This window comes from Scomber scombrus, chromosome 16, assembly GCF_963691925.1.
Source record: "Scomber scombrus chromosome 16, fScoSco1.1, whole genome shotgun sequence".
In the NCBI taxonomy this organism is placed as follows: domain Eukaryota; kingdom Metazoa; phylum Chordata; class Actinopteri; order Scombriformes; family Scombridae; genus Scomber; species Scomber scombrus.
This window is the reverse complement of record NC_084985.1, coordinates 5260861-5282521: the sequence shown is the minus strand read 5'-3', so window position 1 is coordinate 5282521 and position 21661 is coordinate 5260861. Positions and strand designations below refer to the sequence as shown.

The 21661-nt window shown below is 37.1% G+C and overlaps 1 protein-coding gene across 1 annotated transcript; it reads left to right on the top strand.

Moving 5' to 3' along the window:
• Positions 1-8809: 8809 nt before the first annotated feature.
• On the top strand, positions 8810-21012 carry si:ch211-171h4.5 (sialoadhesin). The gene is made up of 10 exons (XM_062435379.1): positions 8810-8992; positions 9949-10099; positions 10645-10805; positions 11362-11515; positions 13873-14009; positions 15237-15375; positions 18176-18266; positions 19011-19029; positions 20525-20596; positions 20917-21012. Exons 1-10 carry the CDS (start codon positions 8810-8812, stop codon positions 21010-21012), a joined length of 1203 nt encoding a protein of 400 aa, XP_062291363.1.
• The last annotated feature ends 649 nt before the right edge of the window (positions 21013-21661 follow it).

The following is a 21661-nucleotide window of genomic DNA, read 5'->3' as shown; positions in this document are numbered from 1 at the left end:
CAATCCTGACGTCTATCATTAGGTGGCCTAAAGGGTTATTGCAATGACAAAGACTGCCACTAAAGGGTTTGGTTTACAACATTGTGGGCAGTGTATAGAATGTTAAAAAAGGATAGGTGATATAAGGTAATGCTTCAGCCTTTTGGTTTGTCACTGTTTCTAAAGGGGAAAACAAGGGCATATGATTATTGTCATCATCTGGAGTGTGTACCATTTCATCAGGGTCATTTTTTAGTGCTTTTGTTTGTAGACAGAGACTCAACCAGGTGATACACTACACACTAAAAGTCACTGGGTAGGCCTGTCACAATAATTATTGACTTATCGTACAATATCGTAATGATCGACATCAACATGTCTATATATGGTCTTATCGTATGATACATTGAAATGATCTTGATCATTTTTTTGACCTCAGTATTTCCACACTTCACATTAGCATCTAAGAGGCTATTCATGTCACATTGGCTTAGTGAGTAGTGTCCTCCATTCCTCAATGTGTTCGTCCTGAGTGGAGACTGCAGAAGAATTAAAGGTAAATAACTCTGTCCCCAACCATAATGGCAGTCTGTGTTTTTACAGAAGTGTAGCGCCACTCTCCAACCCCCATCTGCTTAGTTAATGTGATTTAATATGCTCTTACTGATTGAATGGTGTATTTTGAAGGAAAGGGAAAGAACCAAGGCAAAGGTTTGACAATAATGATGTTGGCAGAAAGTTTGGGGGGGGGCATCACAGCCAGGCCATGAGATAAGCGCCAGGTGCAGCCCCTATTCAAAACATCAGACAAACGGGAGCTAGTGTTGCAGGGGGTTAGATAGAAAACAAAGGTGTATGAAAAATTTAAAATCCAGGAGGATCACATTTGGGCATGAGACAGGAACGACCCGTGTCAAATGTATAAGGAGAGAATCAGGTACTTTTTGCAGACGTCAGCAGTTTGTTAGATAATTTTATCATAGACCTTGTCCCTCTGGTTTTGCACAAATTGGAGTTTTTAGAGTTGCAATTTAAAAGCTTCAAATAGCTGAACACTGTTGTTGTTGTTGTTGTTGTTGTTGTTGTGTTTATTGTTGGATTCAAATGTGGTAAAGTGGACATTTGTCAGTGTGAAGCAGATGTTTGAAAATGATCCACTGTTGCATCGCTGCACTGGGCTCGCTGAGAGGAAGTTGAGCAAAATAAGTCATGAGCCCACTGCTGATCATTAAACAGCAGTTCACCACAAACACAGTTTCAACTCGGAGTCTTGTTCTGTGTCATTAAACCACAGACCACTGAGTAAACTCTAAGGTTGTGATGCATTACTGCCCTAGTTAAACTTTCCGACTGATTGCAATGAAAACAGAAAGTTATTAAATGCTTCTTTTAGAGTCCGACAATCTGAAAACAACACAGCAGACAATAATATCAGTCTTGTGATAGACAGAAATAAATTGAACCTGATTTAGCTTTCCTGTAAATAAACAATTTTACTTATTTACTTATAGATTTTTCTTATAGATTTTAGCTCTGTGCAGTTCACAGCTTTGGCCTAAAAGGAACAAACTTTCACTCTTTCAACGTGCAAACTCATCATCATTTTGTCTACGCAGTACACCTTAATCTGGTGATTTACAGGTAAAAAAAAATGAAGGCATCTAAGTTAAAACTTGGCTAAACATGTTTGAAGTTTGAACGTTTTTAGATGTAGGTTATACATGACATGCAGTAGCATTATGCACTAAAGTGTTTGCGGTAAACAGTTTCATAATGAAGGTGTTGAAATTCTCACCCAACCAAACTGTTACCAGAAACCATCTGCATCAGCTGCTATGTCATCATAACTCTTCTCCCATCAGAAACTATTTACAACTATAATTTGACATTTTGATTGTTAACATTGTGATTGTTTACAGTTTCATTTTGCATTTAATAGCAATATTAAAAATATAAATCTTTAGCGCAAAGTCAGGGGTAACATTAGCGTTAAGTAAAGAAACGTCCAGTAAAGAAAGCTCACATTTGCAACACACACTAAACAGTTTTGACTCTTTGTAAAATGTACAAATTATATTATATGGCATGAGCTGAGAAAAGTTATTTTGATCTGTAGAGGGAAGGAAACAAGTAGCCTAAACAGAGTAGGGGGGACTTTTTGTAGCAGTTTAAAAAAAGAGTTAAATAAAACATATAGATAGCAACTTGTACTCTAAAGTTGAATGAACACAATGATTACATACAACTATTATTTCTACAGACAGTTTTTCAGTGTGAAACAGATCTTAAGTGCACTTTGAATATAGTCATTTGCATGCTTAAAACAGTTATGTCACTCAGACTTCTAAAAACTTGCAGATTTCAACTGAATCTAAATTTCGAGCTGACAGTCAATGCTGTCTATTTGTATCTACAACCTGTAAAAACGTAAAAGATCAACTTCAATCTTCGAGGGATCACTTCTGTTTTCCACAATCTGGTTATTTCACTAGAAGAAGTTTTACACATTTTCACTTCTGTCTTCGTTCTTTGTCATTTTTCAGCAGACTAGAAACTTAAAATGAAACTGTCTGGGAAGGAAACACCATGCACTGTTAGGTCGAACTGCTGGCAGACTTGATTGGACGAGGGGTCGTGAGTATAAGCGAAGGTCATGAGTCAAAATGCCAGAAATGAATTTGCTCATGAGAAAATAATTAAAACCTGAAGTCTAAACTTGAACACAAAAATGTGTTGATATGTCACAACTGGAAATAGCTTTTTAGCAGAAGTACAGAATACAGAGTGTGGGCCTGATTTACTAAGATCCAAAAAAAAAAAGGTCCCTAAATTGCGTGTGCAGTGCAACAGATTCCACATTTGGTCAGTGTGCGTTTTGCAGGTGATGTACAAAAAATAACTGCGTAAATAACAACAGGTATTTAAATGAGAGTTTGGACGAGCAAAAGGCCCGCAAGCACAAAATGAAATCTGACACCTTGGAATTAAAGGTTGTAGTCGAAGAGGTTAACAAACATATTGAGTTACATCAGAAAAATATTACCAGAAAAAGCGCTATATGGGAGAGTATTCGTGACAAAGTCAGTGCTGTTGATAAAACCAAAATACCACTCCAAAAATATCAACCGAGAAACACGTTCTCTGCATATTCTGTCATTGTCCCTCCGTCTCCTCTTCACCACAGTAACAGCGGTCATCTGTGCGCAGTGCGTAGCTGGTTACCAGCTGCCCTTTAAACCTATTATTTATAGACACAGTTACCGTCAGCAGAATTACCTTCAAGTTTGGTAAACCACAATGCGTATGCTAGATAACATATTTTACATTTTCTCCTCCCTGTATTTTGCCCACTGGGGTGAAAACGCCCCATATTACATATTCATTATGGCACGCGTACTAAATGGACAGCACATATTATTATTACATTATATTATTAACACAGTTGAAAGACGCAAGCCTCAGTGCACCATGTTAGTAGATCAGTTCGCACATTTCTTTGCAGATGATGTCAAGTTTGCACACAAGCATGTTGACTGACAACGTTACCTACGATATGTTTAGGCATTCACTGCACTTGGTTAGGGTCCATGATAGATTGTGCTCATGGTTAAATAAAAAATAAAAAAAGAATACTGTGCATTTATTTTATCAACATTGAACCAAAACCACTGATTTTTTCCTTAAAGTGCTCTTTTTTTACACCTAAATTTAACCAGATACAGGAACCTCGGCCTTTAGTGATAAAGTCCTGCACCTCCATGTCCTTGTGACTCCCATGAAGGTGTGGCACTTGTTTCATTTGAGCTGCTTGAAAATGTTGTGATCAATTGTATTAAAGACTGTGGACAACTCTAGTACAATGAGAAGCGACAAATGACCTGAATCAGCACTCCTTAATACATTATTTGCTTCAGTCTCACTGCTACAGTTTTCTCTGGAGCCTGACTGAGTTTTTTATATATGTGGTGGTAATCTTTCAGGGCTGCCATGAGTTGTAGAGCCATTGTTTATTTAAGGTGTTTTTCCTATAAACGACAGCTTAGAAACTGGTCTACAGATGCTCTAATTTAATGGGTCAACACCAGCTTTTTTAAGTGTTGGTATGCTATTTAAATAGTCAAAAACACAACCAGGTGTGGTAATGACTAAGATTGATCCTGCTAGGCCAGGGATTGAACTGACTACCTTCTTGTCACAAGCTCACTCTCTCTAATCTTCAGTCCACCACTGCCCTACATTCAGTTTATACACAATACTGGGAAACAAGGTTGGAAAACAAACACTTAAACCTGTTACTTTAGTTTTAGGTGTAAGTAGGAGAGATATCAAGCAACAAAAGTCTTTATTTATCGTGACCAAATGTCAAACAAAACTCAGAGTGTGATCATACTGAGTGTGGAGATCAGAGGTCAATAAAAGCTAATGAAAAAACAGTGAATATACTGATTTCTTACCTGCAGACGCTGCAGCGTTGAGGTCAGCTGCTTCAGTCTCGGTGGTCAGAGGCAGAATTGGAGACGCTTCACGAGCTCTGTGTGTGTATATGTGTGTGTGTGTGTGTGTGTGTGTGTGTATGTATGTGTGTGTTCAAATGAAGTGAAGTTCCTCTGTGTATTTTTATTGCCAAAAGCTAAATGTGTGTGCATGCTCTCTCTCTTTCTCTCTCTCTCTCTCTCTCTCTCTCCCTCTCTATCTCACTCACACACACACACACACACACATACACACACACACACACACACACACACACACACACACACACACACACACACACACACACACACACACACACACACACACACACACACACATATAGACCCTTCCTCTTTTAAACTCATGTGTCTGGTTTTGTCTTCCTTTCTGGTTTCTTCTCTTTTTTGCATTTGACCACAGTCACTTTGCCTCCATGCCCTTGCACATAAACACACACACAAACACACACACACTAACAAACAAACACAGAGTGAATGGCCGTCTTGGCTTCAAACATTATTGTTATAACGTTCCTCCTCAGTGTCTTCAACCAATCGGATTCCTCCAAAGGAGGCCGACGACCTTCTGTTATAACAACAAATAACTTTGTATCCCACAAGGAGAATATGTGCAAGTGATGCATCATGATACACACTGAATAAACATTTCAAAATACAAAGGTTTAAGTCAGTAAAAGGGGTTTAAACTTGTTTGCAGTGTGATTTTAGGGTCCCACGCATTGTAAACTGTTCACTGCAGGTTATGGTAAACAGTGTCCTCCACAGAAAGGTTTTCAGTAATTGAAAGTAAAGATTAAAAATGAAAGCAAATGCAGAACAGCAACTGAGCTGCTGATGCAATTAAGTTCTCCGAAGTAATATTGGAAAAATAAAAAAATGACAAATTAAAAAAAGTTTCTATATAAATAGTATTTTCATAACAAATAGTACTTTTAAATCAGAATTTCACTTGTTTTAGATGTACATTAAAAACAAAACTCTAAAAGTGTACTATGTGTGTTCAGCTCGGTATTTAGCCTCAGGGAACAACGTCACTGCATCCTTAAGTAGGTGATTTACTGTTGTTCATGGCTTCACTCATTCAGCTTTAATTAACCACCTTTTCCCCCTCCCTTCTGTTTTCAAGCACCAGTTAATTTTGTGCAATAACTTCCTTCTGCCTTCTTCCTTCTCTTTTGCTGTCCCTATCAGTCAACCAGGACGCACCAAACATGACCTCCTGATGTTGTCAAGATGTTGTCATGACAGAAATATCATCATCATGCAGGCCGACGTCAGCAGCCTGACAAACCAAACAACCAAACTTTTAAGCGTCTCATATTTTAAGATTTGTCGCTAAATCCTACTTGATTGTAAAAGTCAATTCCTGGCACTAAAAATCAAAAGCAACAAATAATCAGTATATGAACTCAACCTTACTGTTTGTTAAATTATACACTTTGCAGCATGTGCATTGTACATGTTTACAGTACATTTTTAATTGGTAACGGTTAAAGTTTTAAATTAAGTTGAGGATAAAGTATTTAATAGTGATGCTTAAAGTCTAATGTTAAGGATAAAGCACTGTCAACGAATGTCCTGACAGGTATATAGGTACAGACATTAGAGTTGGGTTTTCTAATTTTAAAACATGTGTGAATGTGTGATTCTGTTACCTAATATGGACCATTTCTGGTTTCTTCAAAATGTCATATCTGAGGTCATGGTTAAAGTTAAGGATAAGGTGTGAATTGGTTATAGAGCAGCATGGTGGTGCAGTGATTAGCACTATCACCTCATAGTAAAATAGTTCTGGGTTTGAACCCACCAGCCAGCTCGGGCCTTACAGTGTAGAGTTTGCATGTTCTCACCTTGTACACACAGCAGGTACTTCCTCCCACAGACCAAAAACATGCAGGTTAGGTTATTTGGTGACCCTAAATTGCCTGTAGGTGTGAATGTGAGTGTGAATGGTTGTTTGTTTGTCTACTGTATGTCAGAGGTCACGAACAGGCGGACTGCAGTTCAGATCTGGACCCAGACCTATAACTGATGAAATATTGAGGATTGTTAAATTGTGTGAATGGCCGCAGCGTCTCCATCTATGACGGTAGAAGTGGAGCGTGTTTTGAAGTTATTAGATTAAGTTTATGGTTTAATTTTTGTAAAATAGGGTTTCTTTTTCTAAGGCTTTTTGTAATGCACTATTTTAAAATGCCATCTTTATTTTATATGAGAAAAGAAAATGTATTTATCTTTTTTTAAATTCTTATTTTATTTATTTTATTATTAGTAGTATTTATTTGAATCCAACAACTTGAGTGTAAATACTAATAAATGTTGTTGCCATATTATATAATTCTACTGTATTTATTTGACAGTCTACAATCTACCCACTCGACACAGATGCTGATGTTACTACAATGCTACTTCAAGCTACTGAAAAATAACACCGATGTTATGATGTTCCGGACCTTTACTTAAGGGTTTGTTTTGGGTTTGGGTTAGGTTGTACAAAATGAGTGGAGTCAACCCATGCACAAACCTCTGTGAGTCTGAGTGTGTGTGTGTCTGATTCTCCAGCTAACACCGCCATCTAGTGGCAGGACGTGAAATTACTTCATTGTGATTTATCAGATTTTGAAGCTTTACTAAATTGTTGTGTTATGAGCCGTAAAGCTTCATATGCACACACCGAGGTCACTTTTGGGGACATTACATAGATTTACCCTAATCCTACTCCCTCCCTGATCCTACTACCTGCCTAACCCTAACCCTTACCCAAAAATCAACCTTTTCCCAATTGTGAACACAACTTTTGTCTCCAGTGGCACAAACTGTCCTCAGTTAATGGGTCCTAAGTCTCCATGACAGAACACACACCCAAATAGCATATACAGTGTTTGTAGGAAATCATTATAAACATTTGAAATAGTCACTTTTTCCAGCTTTATTTACACATTGTGCTTTACAACATCCAAGTAACAAACAAAAAAAAAGGCAAAAACAGTTTTACCTAAATACAACAAAAAAATAGAACAACAGGGTTGGAAAAGTGCTCAGCCACCTTTAATACTTTTAATTAAATACCTTTTACTTTAATTACAGCCATTAGTTTGTTTGTATCAGCTTTGTGCAACCAGATTCGGGCAGATTAGCTCATTTCTTCTTGATGAACTGTTGTGAGTCGGCTCTCCTCAGGTCCACCTCTCAGATTTTCAGTCAGATTTTCATCAAGATTTTGACTTGGCCACACAATGACTTTGTATGATACAAAGGGGGGTCGGGGGGTTATGATAATTTGAGTATTCATTTTATTTATATTTATATAACTGTTAGGCTATGGCGATTTTCTAGAGGCTCTGTATATACTGTGCAGTGTATTTATACAGACATATGCACACATCATCTCAGATATTTATTACAAACATCAGATTTGCTAACACGCACAGTCCAGATTTTACAACACATTCAAAATCACTGCTTTACACAACCAGCAAAGTTCCTTACTCTAAAACTTCCTTTTTTTAAGGTTCATTCCTCTTTCACTCAAATACACAAACACATAGAAGTCTGCCTCGGATTAGCTGCTCTACTGTCTGACAGGTAAAGACATGAATGTATTCAAATGTGTTTTCTTGGATCACAGAGCGGATTTTGTGTAAAACAGTAAAAGAAAAGTGGGAGTTAGCTTTTCCTGAGAATGTTGTTTAACTTTTATATTTCCTCAGTACTCTAAACTTTAATGTGTGTTGATTGAGTCAAGATGTGTTCGGAAAATAGGGTAACTGAAGTTTCTTGTGAGGTATTAGTCATATTTTTCTCCTTTTCAACAGTGCAACTTCTATTTTGAGCTTTTTTACAGCAGCTGTAGAGTTAGGAGTTCAATTCCTCAGTAGACTGTTATAAATTACATCCAACTATTTAAAAAAAGTACCATGCTGAATTGTATTTGCTTCTTATAATTTATTCTTCAACCTAATTTTCAAATGTCTGATGGTTCATTTCAGATTTAAACCTCCAGCTGATATGGCAGTTGGTCTTACAGTCGTCACTTTGCTAATCGCTCTAATGCAAGGTTGGTAGTTCCTCATTGGTACATACTGTATATAGATCATTATTGTTGTTTGTGGAAGGTTTTTTTTTCCCTTTGTCAGTCAAATCCAACTACAGCTTTGTTCTTATTCTCGGAAAGTATCAAAATAAAGTGGTGTGAATGTGCATGAGGAATATGATGATAGAGAGAGTGTGCCTGTGCATCATCCCATACATCTGGATTAATCTGTGTTGTAAAGACTGTAAAGATTGGTTGTTGTTTTTTTGCCTTTCTAGTTGTCCTTTCTAAAAACTGGAATGTGATGCTTCCCCAAAGGATCACGGCCATCAATGGCTCCTGTGTTACAATCCCATGTCAATATGAGGTCCCCAAGGGATTTGAACCAGATGTCCTCAACTGTTCCAAAGGTGCCGTTTGGAAGAAAGGAGATGCTTTGAATCCACCTGTCTTCAATGGAGAAACAATTTCCAATACTCAGATAAAAGTAAGTCCTCTCTTTCTTTCTCGTCTTGAATCAGTTGTACATCAAGAAAGTTGACAGCAGCCTCTCAAGTAATGCTTTGATTATATACTCGAAAGCCCTGGTGTGCAGGTTTGAACATTTCTTACTTTGGTGCCTTCTTTTGGGAGTGTAAAAAACGACGTCTCATTTGTAACAGACAAAAAAATGTGCATGTAACACGGCTTGATGCTAAGGCCAGTGTTGAAGTACCTTAACGTACCACCAACAGCTGCTAGACCTTCCAGCTGGCTCCCATTCAAAAAGTGTTAACTTCTCTCTAGAAATACTAAATCAATACATTTTTTAACAAGTCTTTCTGGTTTCTATCGGTAAATTCAAGCCCTTTAAAATGTGTGAATGTGGTTATTTTGGAAATTATTGCTCCATTAATAAGATTTGAAGACTTATATTAAGCTCTGTCATGATTGACAGCTGTGAGTGATATATGTGTTTCCTTTTTCTATCTTCTCTTCTCTGCCTTCAATCTGCCTTGAAATGCAATGGGGAACTATTTAGCAACAAGAAACCCTGACATTTTGTAAGATAAACATTTCTAAAAGTGAGTGAGGCAACAAGTTGTCGACAGAATTTTCCTGAACCATTCAATAAACAGAAATGCACAGTGTCCTGGGTGGCCTGAAAATGTTTAAAGACTTTTTCAACTATTTCTTATGCCAAATGGAAATGTCTTGTGCCTCATTTTATAGTAATTTCACCAAAATTCTGCCTTACATATTTGGGACTGTAGATAGATAGATAGATAGATAGATAGATAGATAGATAGATAGATAGATAGATAGATAGATAGATAGATAGATAGATAGATAGATAGATAGATAGATAGATAGATAGATAGATAGATAGATAGATAGATAGATAGATAGATAGATAGTATTTTGTGCTCCCAGTGCTACTTACTGCTCTCAAAACTCCTTCAGGGGCAACTACTCGGGGATTTAACGAAGAAAAACTGCACCACAATGTTTCACAGCCTCCCAAAGGGCTACGACGACATTTACTTCTTCAGGCTGGAGTGTACAGAGAGGATCAAGTTCAGTTTTCCATATGGAGTCTACATTACGCAACAAGGTATGAATGGATGAAATGATCAGAGGCAGATGTAGTTCTTCACTTACGAGAGAAAAGAAAGAGAAAGAAAAGACAGAAAGAAAGAAAATACTTTTGTTGTCAAAGAACAACAAGATGCCTTTTATGATTGATTTCAAATTAAAAGAAGTGTGATGAGCCTGAGGTAACAAAATGTCTACTTCAAAAATATAGCTCACCTTAAACAGAAAAGAAATGCTCCAACAACAGTGTGGTCTTGAGGTAGGATGATTACACTATTCCACAGTCTACATCCGTAGACTGAGAATGTTGAACTGTCAGATCTTAAAACACATAATGAGGAGGAAATTTTTCTGTGTAATAGTCGAACAAGAAACTTCTACAATATTCAGTTTTTGAAACCTACATTTTCTCAATTACACCTGTGAATGTTGCTGAGACTGAGAGCAACTGTTAAGTATTATCCTTGAACTAGTTTTCTACTTTTACTTTTGCTCTCTGTCGTGACACCACTCTGCATCTTTTCTTTGTTACCTCTGTTATCTGACGTGCGTCCTCAACAACAGACCCACCCCCTCCCGAGATGACCACCGTGACTCAGGTGTTAGAGGGAGTCCAGATGATGAGAGTGCGTTGTTCAGTCCCGGTGCCCTGCCCCGCCTTGCCCCCCTCCATCACCTGGCTCCCCCGGGATGACTCCAGACAGGAGCAAACAGAAATACTGAAGGTGATGGATTTATTAATTCATTCATGCACTCATTCATTCACTCACACAGAAGATTTAAAGGTGCAGTGTGCTGAATGTAGCGGCATCCTGCAGAAAAGACTTGGCAGAAATAGAATATAATATTCATCACTAAGTTTTAATTAATGAATAATCACCTGAAAACAAGAATCATTGTGTTTTCTTGGAAATAGAGGGTGAGCAGAGGGTTCGTCATTGCAATATGTAACCTCACCACTAGATATCGCTAAATCCCTCACACTGTACCTTTTAGTTTAAGGTTTAATTCAAGTGACCAAAAGCTGCGTTTTTTTTGCTGCTTTTGTCCCCTCCAAAATCCCCTTTCAGTTGTTATTAGAAAAAAAATCTAAGTTCAGGTGTTTTTCATGGATACTGATATGATTTATAAGGGAGATCATTTCTTATAAAGCAAGATTTATCTCTCATTTGAAATGCAAGCCGCTCAAACTAGCTCTACCTCAACCAGCTGCCAATAAAATGCTGCTTATGCTTTGACTCAGCACATTTAGGTGTTTTTCTTCCTCTTTTCATAAAGCAGAATCCAGAAGGACAGACATACATGACGTCCACGCTGACTTTCATCACCTCAGCCGAACTTCACAACCGGAGCATCATCTGTTCTGTCTCCTACCCTTTGGCAAAAGGGGGCAGCACCGAGCCGTCTTCAACAACTCAGATATTCAACATCCTCTGTGAGAGACTCTAAACCTCAGTGTTTGTAGAAATGGAAGTACTATAATGCCTAAAAATCTTTTAAAGTGAAAGTGACAAAAAAGTTAACTGATAAAGTTTATACTGAATTTTCTTCATGAGTCAAAGTAAGAACAGCATGTAGTCTAAGAAATTCACTCCGCTGCTGAACATTCAGTCCAAATGGTCTCTATTGATGCTTATAGAGAAGGGGAAAAATGCTCTTTATATGGGGATGAACAGAAAATGTACTAAATGAATAAATGATTAAATGAAAAAGACATTAAGACGTAATAATAAAATGTATTTATATAGTACTTTTTAAAATCCAAGTTACAAAGTGATTCACAAGGCAGCAAATTCAAACATCATAAAATAAGAGATAAGAGAACAAATAAAACTATTTGATCAGTAAAAACTATTTCAATCCAGGAAAAAAATCAATAATAGACAAACTATATGTAAAGGAGATTTAAAAAATAAATTCAAGGGGAAATTAAAACTAAAGTAATAAAATCGGGAAAGGCTCTCCAATATGATGTTATTGATTCCCAGGATGGAAATTCACATGTTGCAGCAACACAACAAACGAAAAAGATAATAGATAAAAGTCAAAAAGAATATCTAAAATATAACAAGAAATTAAGCACAATAGAATACCTTACAATACCATCAAGCAGTTTTGATGGAGTATATCGGCCCCTTAACAGTTCAACCAAAGAGTGATTTACAGGCTAAACTCCTCAGAAGATTTAATTTAAATAACCTTTAAATGAAATCTTTGACGCCAAAACAGGTCAGCTCATCCAATTCACTAAAAGCAGAAATTCAAGTCTGAAGAATGAATGCAAATTTGTGAATCAGAACTTTATTTCTTCCTCTTTTCTCTTCCTTTAATCATCTCACGAACGGTCAAATTTGCATTAATGTACTTAACTTTTACAAATAGCAAAGAATCAGAAACTTTCAGGCTTCTACTATCACAGTTTATTTATTTTTTTAAATTAAACACAAGATAGTTTTATCACTTCAGCCGAAAAAGACTGTTATACATCTAATATTTAACCTTTAACAAGAGATCACGAGTAGGAGTTGCTTTGGCTAAAGGAGACACAAGTCAAAACACTTAAGACACGCAACTGGAATTTTGAAAATTGTGCAAATATTTATCCAGTAATAAATCAATGAAAGCTGCATTGTAATTTAGTTGCTTCCTCTTGGGTAACTAAATAATACCCAGAAATTGATGATTAATTCATTTCTGGATTAAATTTTATTTGACAGGTTCTTAGTTCCTTCCCGCCTTCAGCTTCCTTCCTGCCAAACTTATGTCATAAATAATTCACTCATATCGATTTTATTGCTGATGAATATGTCAGACATAATATAAGACAGTTTAAGACCACAGGTGACTTGTTTCAACATGACTTTGTCTGACTTTACCTGAAGGGGATTTTCTTTTTTGTGTTGATGTTTTTTTGGCACAGGCGGAAACATTTCTTTACTGTCAGTGTTTGAAGAGCTGAACTTGTTTTAACTTGGTGCTGACAGATGTAATGGACCACTGAAGTAGTATATGGCTGAAAGCAGAACACTAAATGTCATTGTTACTGTATTACAGGCAGTGTATTTTTATTTATTACCTGCAAAAAAGTGTATGTGACTTTTGACCTGGCTCAGTAGTTGCAAACAATTTGTAAAAATGACTTTCTGAATTCATTATATTAGCTCTATAGGTACATTTTGATTGAAAATATATAGTTTTATGGTAGAATGAAGATGATTATGTTATGTGACTCCAGTTCTGTTTACTTTAAACCTGCATTTAATGATTTCTTTGGACGCAAAAACGCCCCAAAAAGCGAAACGGCCAACAGACACAGTTAGCTGTAGACTGGCTGGTGAACATAGTGGAGCATTTAGCAGCTAAAGAGCCAGATATTTCCCTCAGCAGTTGGTAGAGAGCAAAAACAGAGCTAAAAGAGAGTGAATATTGGACTTATTTTCACCAAGTGGACAAAAACACGACTCTAAATGAATGATAACGTTGCTCCGTAGCTGCTGGATGTGGAAATTGTTGTGATATGTCAGTTTAAATAGCCAAAAATCCCTCGTTTATGGATGATTACTGACCTGTCTGTGTTTAAGGAGAAGATCCACGGTGATCAGGCACAGCCTTGCCAGTGCTGAGGGTTAAAGGTCACCGTTATCTTCTCAACCAATCAGTTTACAAATGACCTGACATGTGAGATGTGTCAAAATTTATCTTGTCTCTCAGATGTGGAGGATCCAGGCAGCCTACTTAGGATTTCAATTACATGCTTCATTTTTAACACTAGATATTACTTCCTCCCTCCAGATGCTCCTAGATCCACTGAGGCGACACTCAGCATGCCCGGTGCTGTTTCTGAGGGCCGCACTGTGACGTTCACATGTTTCAGTGATGCCAACCCTCCCGTGAGGAACTACACCTGGTACAGAAATGACATAGGAAATGTAAGACACACAGTATTTCACTTCATTCAGCTTTTATGTATTATTTGTGTAGCTACTTACTTTCTAAGTGTTTGATCATTACTTCAAACTTATGTACAGATAATTCTCTCCTGATACTTTTGTGTAATTTTTGAGCCCCTGAGCGAAATCAGTAAAAGCACTAACAGTATTACTTCTTGGCAACAGGTTGGAAAAGCCTCTCTCCTATTTCCGCATGACAGTCGTGCCTTTAGGCTATACAAATAAGTGTCAGGATAAGTGCATATGCTATTATTAGAAACTATAATTGAACCATTCCCTGTTTAGTAAGCAGAGAACCACATTCTCCCGCTGAACTTTTAGGCTGTGTATTCTGATGAACTTTTCACCCTCTTGGGTTGGGCTGGGCGATTATGGCAAAAATCAAAATTACAATTAATTGAACTTTTAACCTCGATTACGATTAATGAACGATTATGAATTTTCACAGTTTCTTTTGTTTTGTATTTTACACTGCTGCCCTCACACATGAGGATCTTTAGGGAGTGAAAATAATGATGTTTTAAGGTGTGACGCTGTGGTTAATGTCTAGTTTACTTGATTAGAACTACGTATGTAAAGATCATGGTTTGGATTAAAATGATCACTGGAGACAAGTTTTCAAATTCCTTAAAGATATGCAACCTTTGCTGTCATGGCAACAGTGAACACCACCATTCATTGACATGAGCAAGATTAAGTCGATTAGAGTTTCTAAATGTCGGTTTCGATTGTTTTTCGATTAATTGCCCAGCCCTAGTTTTAACATGTGCCAAACAACATCTTAAACTTTCCTAACTCCACAGGGACTCCAGCATCTGCTTAGTTGGCCCTCTTTCCCTTTCAGGTTCTTGAGAAGTCAAACCCTTCGTGGGTTTCTGTAATTAGGACCCTGTGTTTGCAAAATAAATATGCAGTAAATAAATCTGCCTGGGCTTTTTTACGAAAAGGATTCGTAATACTGTGTGCTATCCTTTTAGTTTACAGCCCTTTACTGCCCTCAACCTTTACAAATGAAGCTACAGACAGACTTCTGTATCACCTCTAGTGTTTCTGACACTTCCACCTCTCTGGAAAGACTTTATTTGTGTATATAGTCACTGTGGTTCAGGAGCTACAACCATTTTAATTTGTGTAGGTTTAGTTTTTGCTCCAAAATACTGAGTGGAACAACGGTTTTACAGCATGTACCATCTTTATGCATCTCAGTTGACAAAGATGGGTGAAAGAAGAACGATGGTCCTGAGGGTCACCAAGAGGGACAGCGGGTTATATCTGTGTGAAGCTCAAAACCAGAAAGGCTCTCAGAGATCCAGAGCGGTGTATCTTGATGTCATCTCTGCAGCAGGTAAAAACACAAATCAAGCTTTGAAACTACAGTGCTGCTCGAATCCTTCACAATTTTCTATATTTCTGCATAAGTATGACCTAAATGTCATGGCTCGAACAAAGGAGATTTCTGACAACTTTAGAAGAAGAGATGCTGATACTGAGTAGAAAGGAAAGGATTACAAAGCAATTTTGAAAGAGTTTGGACTCCACCAGTCTACTATCAGGCAGAATGTGTAGAAATGGGAGACATCCAAAACCACTGTTACCCTGCCCAAGAGAGGTTGAACAACAAAGATCACACCAAGAGCAAGTGTGTAATGGCGCGTTTCCACTATACAGTTCCAGCACTACTTGGCTCGACTTGACTCGGTACGGTTCCAGGACAGACCTTTTCCATTACAAAAAAGTACCTACTCAACGTGGGTGGGGTCGTCATTTTTTACGCAACAGAAAACACATAAACAATGGAGGACATTGAGGCGATGGTGTTCCGAATCACTGTAAACCCTAACCCTAACCCTAACCCTAACCCTAACCCTAACCCTAACCCTAACCCCACTATAATAGTCCAGGAGGTCACAAGGGACTTGAAGGTAACATCTAGGGAACTAATGGCCTTTCTTACAGTGACTACAATCATCGTTCATAAGTCCACCATCAGGAGAACATTGAACATCAACGGTGTTCATGGCAGAGTTGCAAAGAGAGAAGCATTTTGGTTGGCGATGAGTTAACACTGCATTCAGACATAAGAACTTCATCCCATCAGTGAAACATGGTGGTGGTAGTAACATTAATTGTTTTTGTCTGGTTTGTTTAATTGGATTCCCTTTATCTAGTATTAGGACTTTTGTAAAAACTATAATCATGTTTTAGGTCTCATTTATGCAGAAATAGAAAATATTGTAAAGGGTTCACATACTTTCCAGCAGCACTGATTATGCTTTAAATATGGTCACACTGTGATTTCAGTCCTCTGTGAGCCAGACAGTAAAAGTGAAACTTGCAATGCCACTGTGCTAATCTTAAAAATGATCTTAATCTCTAATCACACCTCCTCCAACCATATTTGTTAAATTATTTGCTTTCCGGCGGAAAGTTAGATGCCAATTTGATATCACTCTCACTTACATCCATTAAACAAGAACCTACCGCCCACAGATTCCTGGTTATCTTAGTCTGCAAAGACTGGAAACTGCAAAAGGTTGGCTCTGTGTGAAGATAACAAAATCCACCTACCAAGACCTCTAAAGCTTTTTAACTGCCACAGTATATTTTGTTTGTTACACCGTGGGTTATGTGCTGGATAGATCGCTGGTTACCTGACTGATCTGAAGTGCTCAGAGCCAAGAAATTTGCTTTGGTTATTGTAAGGAATAAATAAAAGATAATTACAGGTCACATTAAAGGTCTTCCCTGAGCTCCGGTGAACTGTATTTAATATTGTGTAGCACCTTTCAACAATAAGGCAAAAAGTGCTTTACATAAAACATAAAGATAATATGTAAAAGAAACAAAAGACATTATAAAAAAGACACATTTAAATTGAATGTAAATGTAGTAAGCACCTTGATTGTTTTAAAAGAGTTTGGAATAAGATCATATTCATCATACATACATCATATTTACTGACTTTAAACCCTGATTAATTATTCTCTCTTTAACAACTGTCATTACCTACATTAGTAAAGTGTATTCACTCTCCATCAACACCAAACTCATCAAGTTAAACCATGTCTACATAGTCTTTTGTCATTTGTCAGTGTCAGGTTTCCAGTGTGTACTTAAAAAAACTGAATTAGACTCTACACACACACACACACACACATACACACACACACACACACACACACACACACACACACACACACACACACACACACACACACACACGCACACACACACACACACACACACACACAAAACAATCAGCTGCACTTTTAAAAGTCTACAGAGCTCTGAGCACATGTGTTGTTTTCGTACATTGTCATGCAATACCTCGGAATTGTACTGCAGTTCGTTAATTGCGATAATCGGTGAATCAGTGAACCGCTTCATCATAAGTCAAAAGAATTCAGTTGACTAGATGATTCACTGTCTTCTGATGTAGAAATATAACTGAGACTAGCAAAATGTAAACAGAGGAAAAATCTAGAGCGGAATACACACGAACCTGAAGCATTCATGACGTGAGTAAAGCCTCATGATAAATCAAAGTGATGCTGTAAGGAAACATGAAGACGCACTTTTTAAGTAATAACAAGGTATTAAATAACAATGTGTAATGTGTGGCTCATAGTGAAGAACCTAATCGGCAAATCCACTCATACTGTTTTGGTTCAGCGCTCTCATGGTGTCACTTTCAGACAAAAAACTCTAAAAACACTTTTTACACTACCTGCTCAACACCACTGCAATACTAACAATCTCTCTGTAAAGATGTATCATGGAGACTTTTTAATTGTTCACAATCTCATAGCATCATATGGCATACCCTGAGGATACATTCTGAGTCATTAGGAGTCAAAATCTCCTAACATTTGGTTGCCTTTCTCTGGTAAAAGAAAGGAATGCTCAGAAATTACATAAAAGGGCCAACTAAAGCAAACAAAGCAAACTGACAGAAAGTTGATATGCCCCCAAAAAAAGAAAAAAAACAAGCTTACTTGACTACAAAAAAAATCACAGATTGAAGACATCTTACATCTGGCATTAATGAACTGTTACTGGTTATTTCTGCTGGTAAAAAAAATATATTTTACTTAAATTTCCTGACTCTTAATAACCTGTCTTTCTGTAATTCTGTCTATTTTCAGGCAGCAGCGATAGCTTCGTGATGTTTACCTACGTTATTGGTGGAGTTGTGGTGTTTCTCTACATCTTGACTGTTGTTGTGGTTGTGTGCAAGTATCAAAAGTAAGAAAATACTTCTTCTACTTCTTCTTTATTATGATTGTGCACATTTTACTTTCTCACTCCCTGCCTGGACATCTCCCGTCATGTTTTGAAGATTTGAAGACGTTTTACTCCTGAAAAGCCCCGTTTTAAAGACTTTTTAGTTTTATTATTAGACATTCTCAGTGAAAACACACATGTTGCTGTTATAGGTTAGTGACAAATAAAAGATATCTTTAAAATTGTCTTTAAAGCGGCACCAGGTTTGTAAAAATGTACATTTTGTATTTTTGTTGGTTTTATGTCATTTGAAATAACATTTGTATGATTTTTTTTAACCAAAAGTAAGACTGAATGCTCCTTATAAATGTCAAATGGTGTAACCACAAAAAGATGATAAATCTAAAATATTTTATCCACCTACATTGTATTTAAGTGGACTTGAAAATGCAAATGGTTCCTGATTGACATGATTCCCCAGATTAAATGTAATGCAAGTTTTTTATGGTTACACCACTTAGACATTTTTGCCATAATCCTCTAGTATATTCTCTCAAAATGGATTAAAAGCAGACATTTTATGATGATCCACAAAAAATGTGTGCAAGTTATTCATACAAAAGCATATTTATCATTCTAAAATTTGAAGCCTTTTTAAAACATGGACAATTCAAATCATCTACATCTCAGTGCTAAATAATCCTTCCTGGTAGTTTTTTTGCTAACATTCCTTTTTCTTGTTTATCTCCCCCGAAGTCTTTCCAAGAGGTTGGAGGTAAGTGGAATTTTTTTTTCACGCCAAACATAAAGAGTGACAGCTCGAGCAAGACAAGACACAGTGTGTAATACTATCCGAACAGCTCTAATACATTAGATCTGATAAGGACTTTCTGTCATCCTGTGCACGTCACTCTCTACTCACAGTCTGGTCTCACTTACATCCTCAGCCGCTCTGAGACTGGTCAGACTGACTAATCTTTAAACATATGATACGTCACTCAGAGTGAGTCTTCCGCCTGCAGCGTTCACAAAATAATTAAATTTGCAAAGTTTTTCAGGACCTTAAAAGGAAAATATAAATATAGCGTGTGTGCTGTGCGTGATAAGTGAGATACACAGTCTTCCTAAGAGAGGCCCACATGCAGGAAACATGATAAGGACGTGAAAGACGGGGCGATGAATGGATGAATGTAATCGCGTCTAACTTTCAATTCCTATAACCAGTGTTGGGGAAAGTTACTTTTAAAAGTAACTAATTATATTACAAAGTTGTCGCCATTAAAAAGTAACTATTACCTTCTGAGAAAAGTAACTGGTTAGAGTACTTTTGCGTTACCGAAACTGAAAACCCCCCTTTGTGATTCCTCATGTAGTTTTAGTCCAGACCTCCTTTAAATATAATAACTGTACCATCATCATACAGCCAAGTCTGATCCATAATCCATAACAAGCTGAATAGCACAAACTCACTAAAATCACTAAAATAGTGAACTGAGTGTTCTTTTTCACCATTTTGTGACATGTTAAATGTCAAACAACTAATAGATTAATTAAGAAAACAAACGATAGATTATTTAAAAAAAGAAAACAACTGATTAGTTAGCAGCTTAAGAGTCGGTGGAGCACCAAAACAGAGCTAAAAGTAGACTGAATATTTGACTTACATTCATCAGGTGGACAGAAAACAAGTCTAAATGAGTGTTGGTTCATTTGATGTTAAGGGAAACTGTTTCCATGCACAAAACATGAATGAATGAGTGAATGGCAGCTTTTCTTTCTCTTTCCGTGCTGCATGCTAAAAAGGAAGATGACATAAATACACTTTCATCTCATTGCACTGATGCAGTTGTAAAACATTCATGTAGTGCAGCCTGTTCAATGCTTACTTCCTTAAAATTCATTCTCTTTTCCACATTACACAGAACAATGAAATTCATTCCGGGTATCTAATTTTGTTCTCACGTCCTAAAATCCTTGAGGCAGAACTTGAACTGGAACTGAGTGAACCCTAGTGTACGTCAATTATTGCATTCAGAGTTGGTTTTGGCAGCTTTTATTCAACTTTCCCAAAACTATAGCCAACATTAATAACGTGTGTGTGTGTGTGTGTGTGTGTGTGTGTGTGTGTGTGTGTGTGTGTGTGTGTGTGTGTGTGTGTGTGTGTGTGTGTGTGTGTGTGTGTCAGCTTCTTAAACAAGCATGTGAAGGTAGCGATGTGTGGTCTGTTGGTCTTTACTGAATTAATAGGATGTTTTTATTTAATCTATCAGCAGATAGAGCTGAAGGAGGAGCAAACCTACACCAATCTGAGGAGGGTCGACTCCGACTACGACCACATCCAGGTACCTGCAAAGCACTGTTTAAGTATTTTTAAAAGCGATAAATCTTCTGGATTCCAACAAATGTTAAAATGAGTCAAAGCTAATCTAGGTTTTTAAAATGAGTAATCTTTTACCCACTTGAAAAGAAGTGTCAGCGTCATGGTTCTATGTGAAAAGTAGGATTAAAGATCATTTGAGGCAGGAAGAAAGGGTGATGTAAGAGATTTGTATCAGTCTTATCAGCAGGTTCCACAAAAATCTCTTTATATATGTCTCTTCATGTTATGCCTACTATTTGTATGAACTCTATTTTTCTGTTTTATATATTTCTCTTTTTTCAGCCTAAATCGCCGTCCATTTCTGATGTTCCAGACTATGAGAACCCCATCGCCCTGCGAGCCATTCTCAAAAATCAGCCACTGCCAAAGCACAAATGAAGTAATGTGTTGAAGTTTTCATTGACGTGCTCTGTATACAGTTCATATGTTTAAATAGCTTTAGAGTGACATAAAAAATAACATTTTCCACCCAGACAATGAAGAACACAGTACGTAATGCCTTTCTTTGTCTACCTGCTGTGAGGATCTGATAATGATTCATGGTTATATGGAGATAAACCCCCTTTTATGTCATCATATGTTTGGAATTTATAATAAATGTCTGTAAGTGTGAGGAATGCCAGACATGCTTTTGTATTGAGACCCCACCCAGTGAGCTAAAATGGAATGAGGGGTGCATATTTTTCCATTGGATTTTTAAGAGGTTAAAGACTATTTATAACCAGTTTCATCTAATCCCTACAAAAATATCCTTCTTACTCACCAGCGATGCTCTAAAGCTTAACAGTGAACTGTGCTGAGTTTCAGGACTTCAACAGTAAACTGATATAACAAAATAAAGAGATGCAGAATTGTAAACACTGTAAATTAAAAGGTTTAAAACATAGAATGAATGTTTGCTATGCTTGAGTTAGTGAGTTAACATGATTTCAGTCACAGGATCTCCTGTGTGACACACAAAATAATTGTAGTATGTGCACCTCATTTATTTCCTCTGACACAGAATAAAAACCTGAAGCTGACCTTT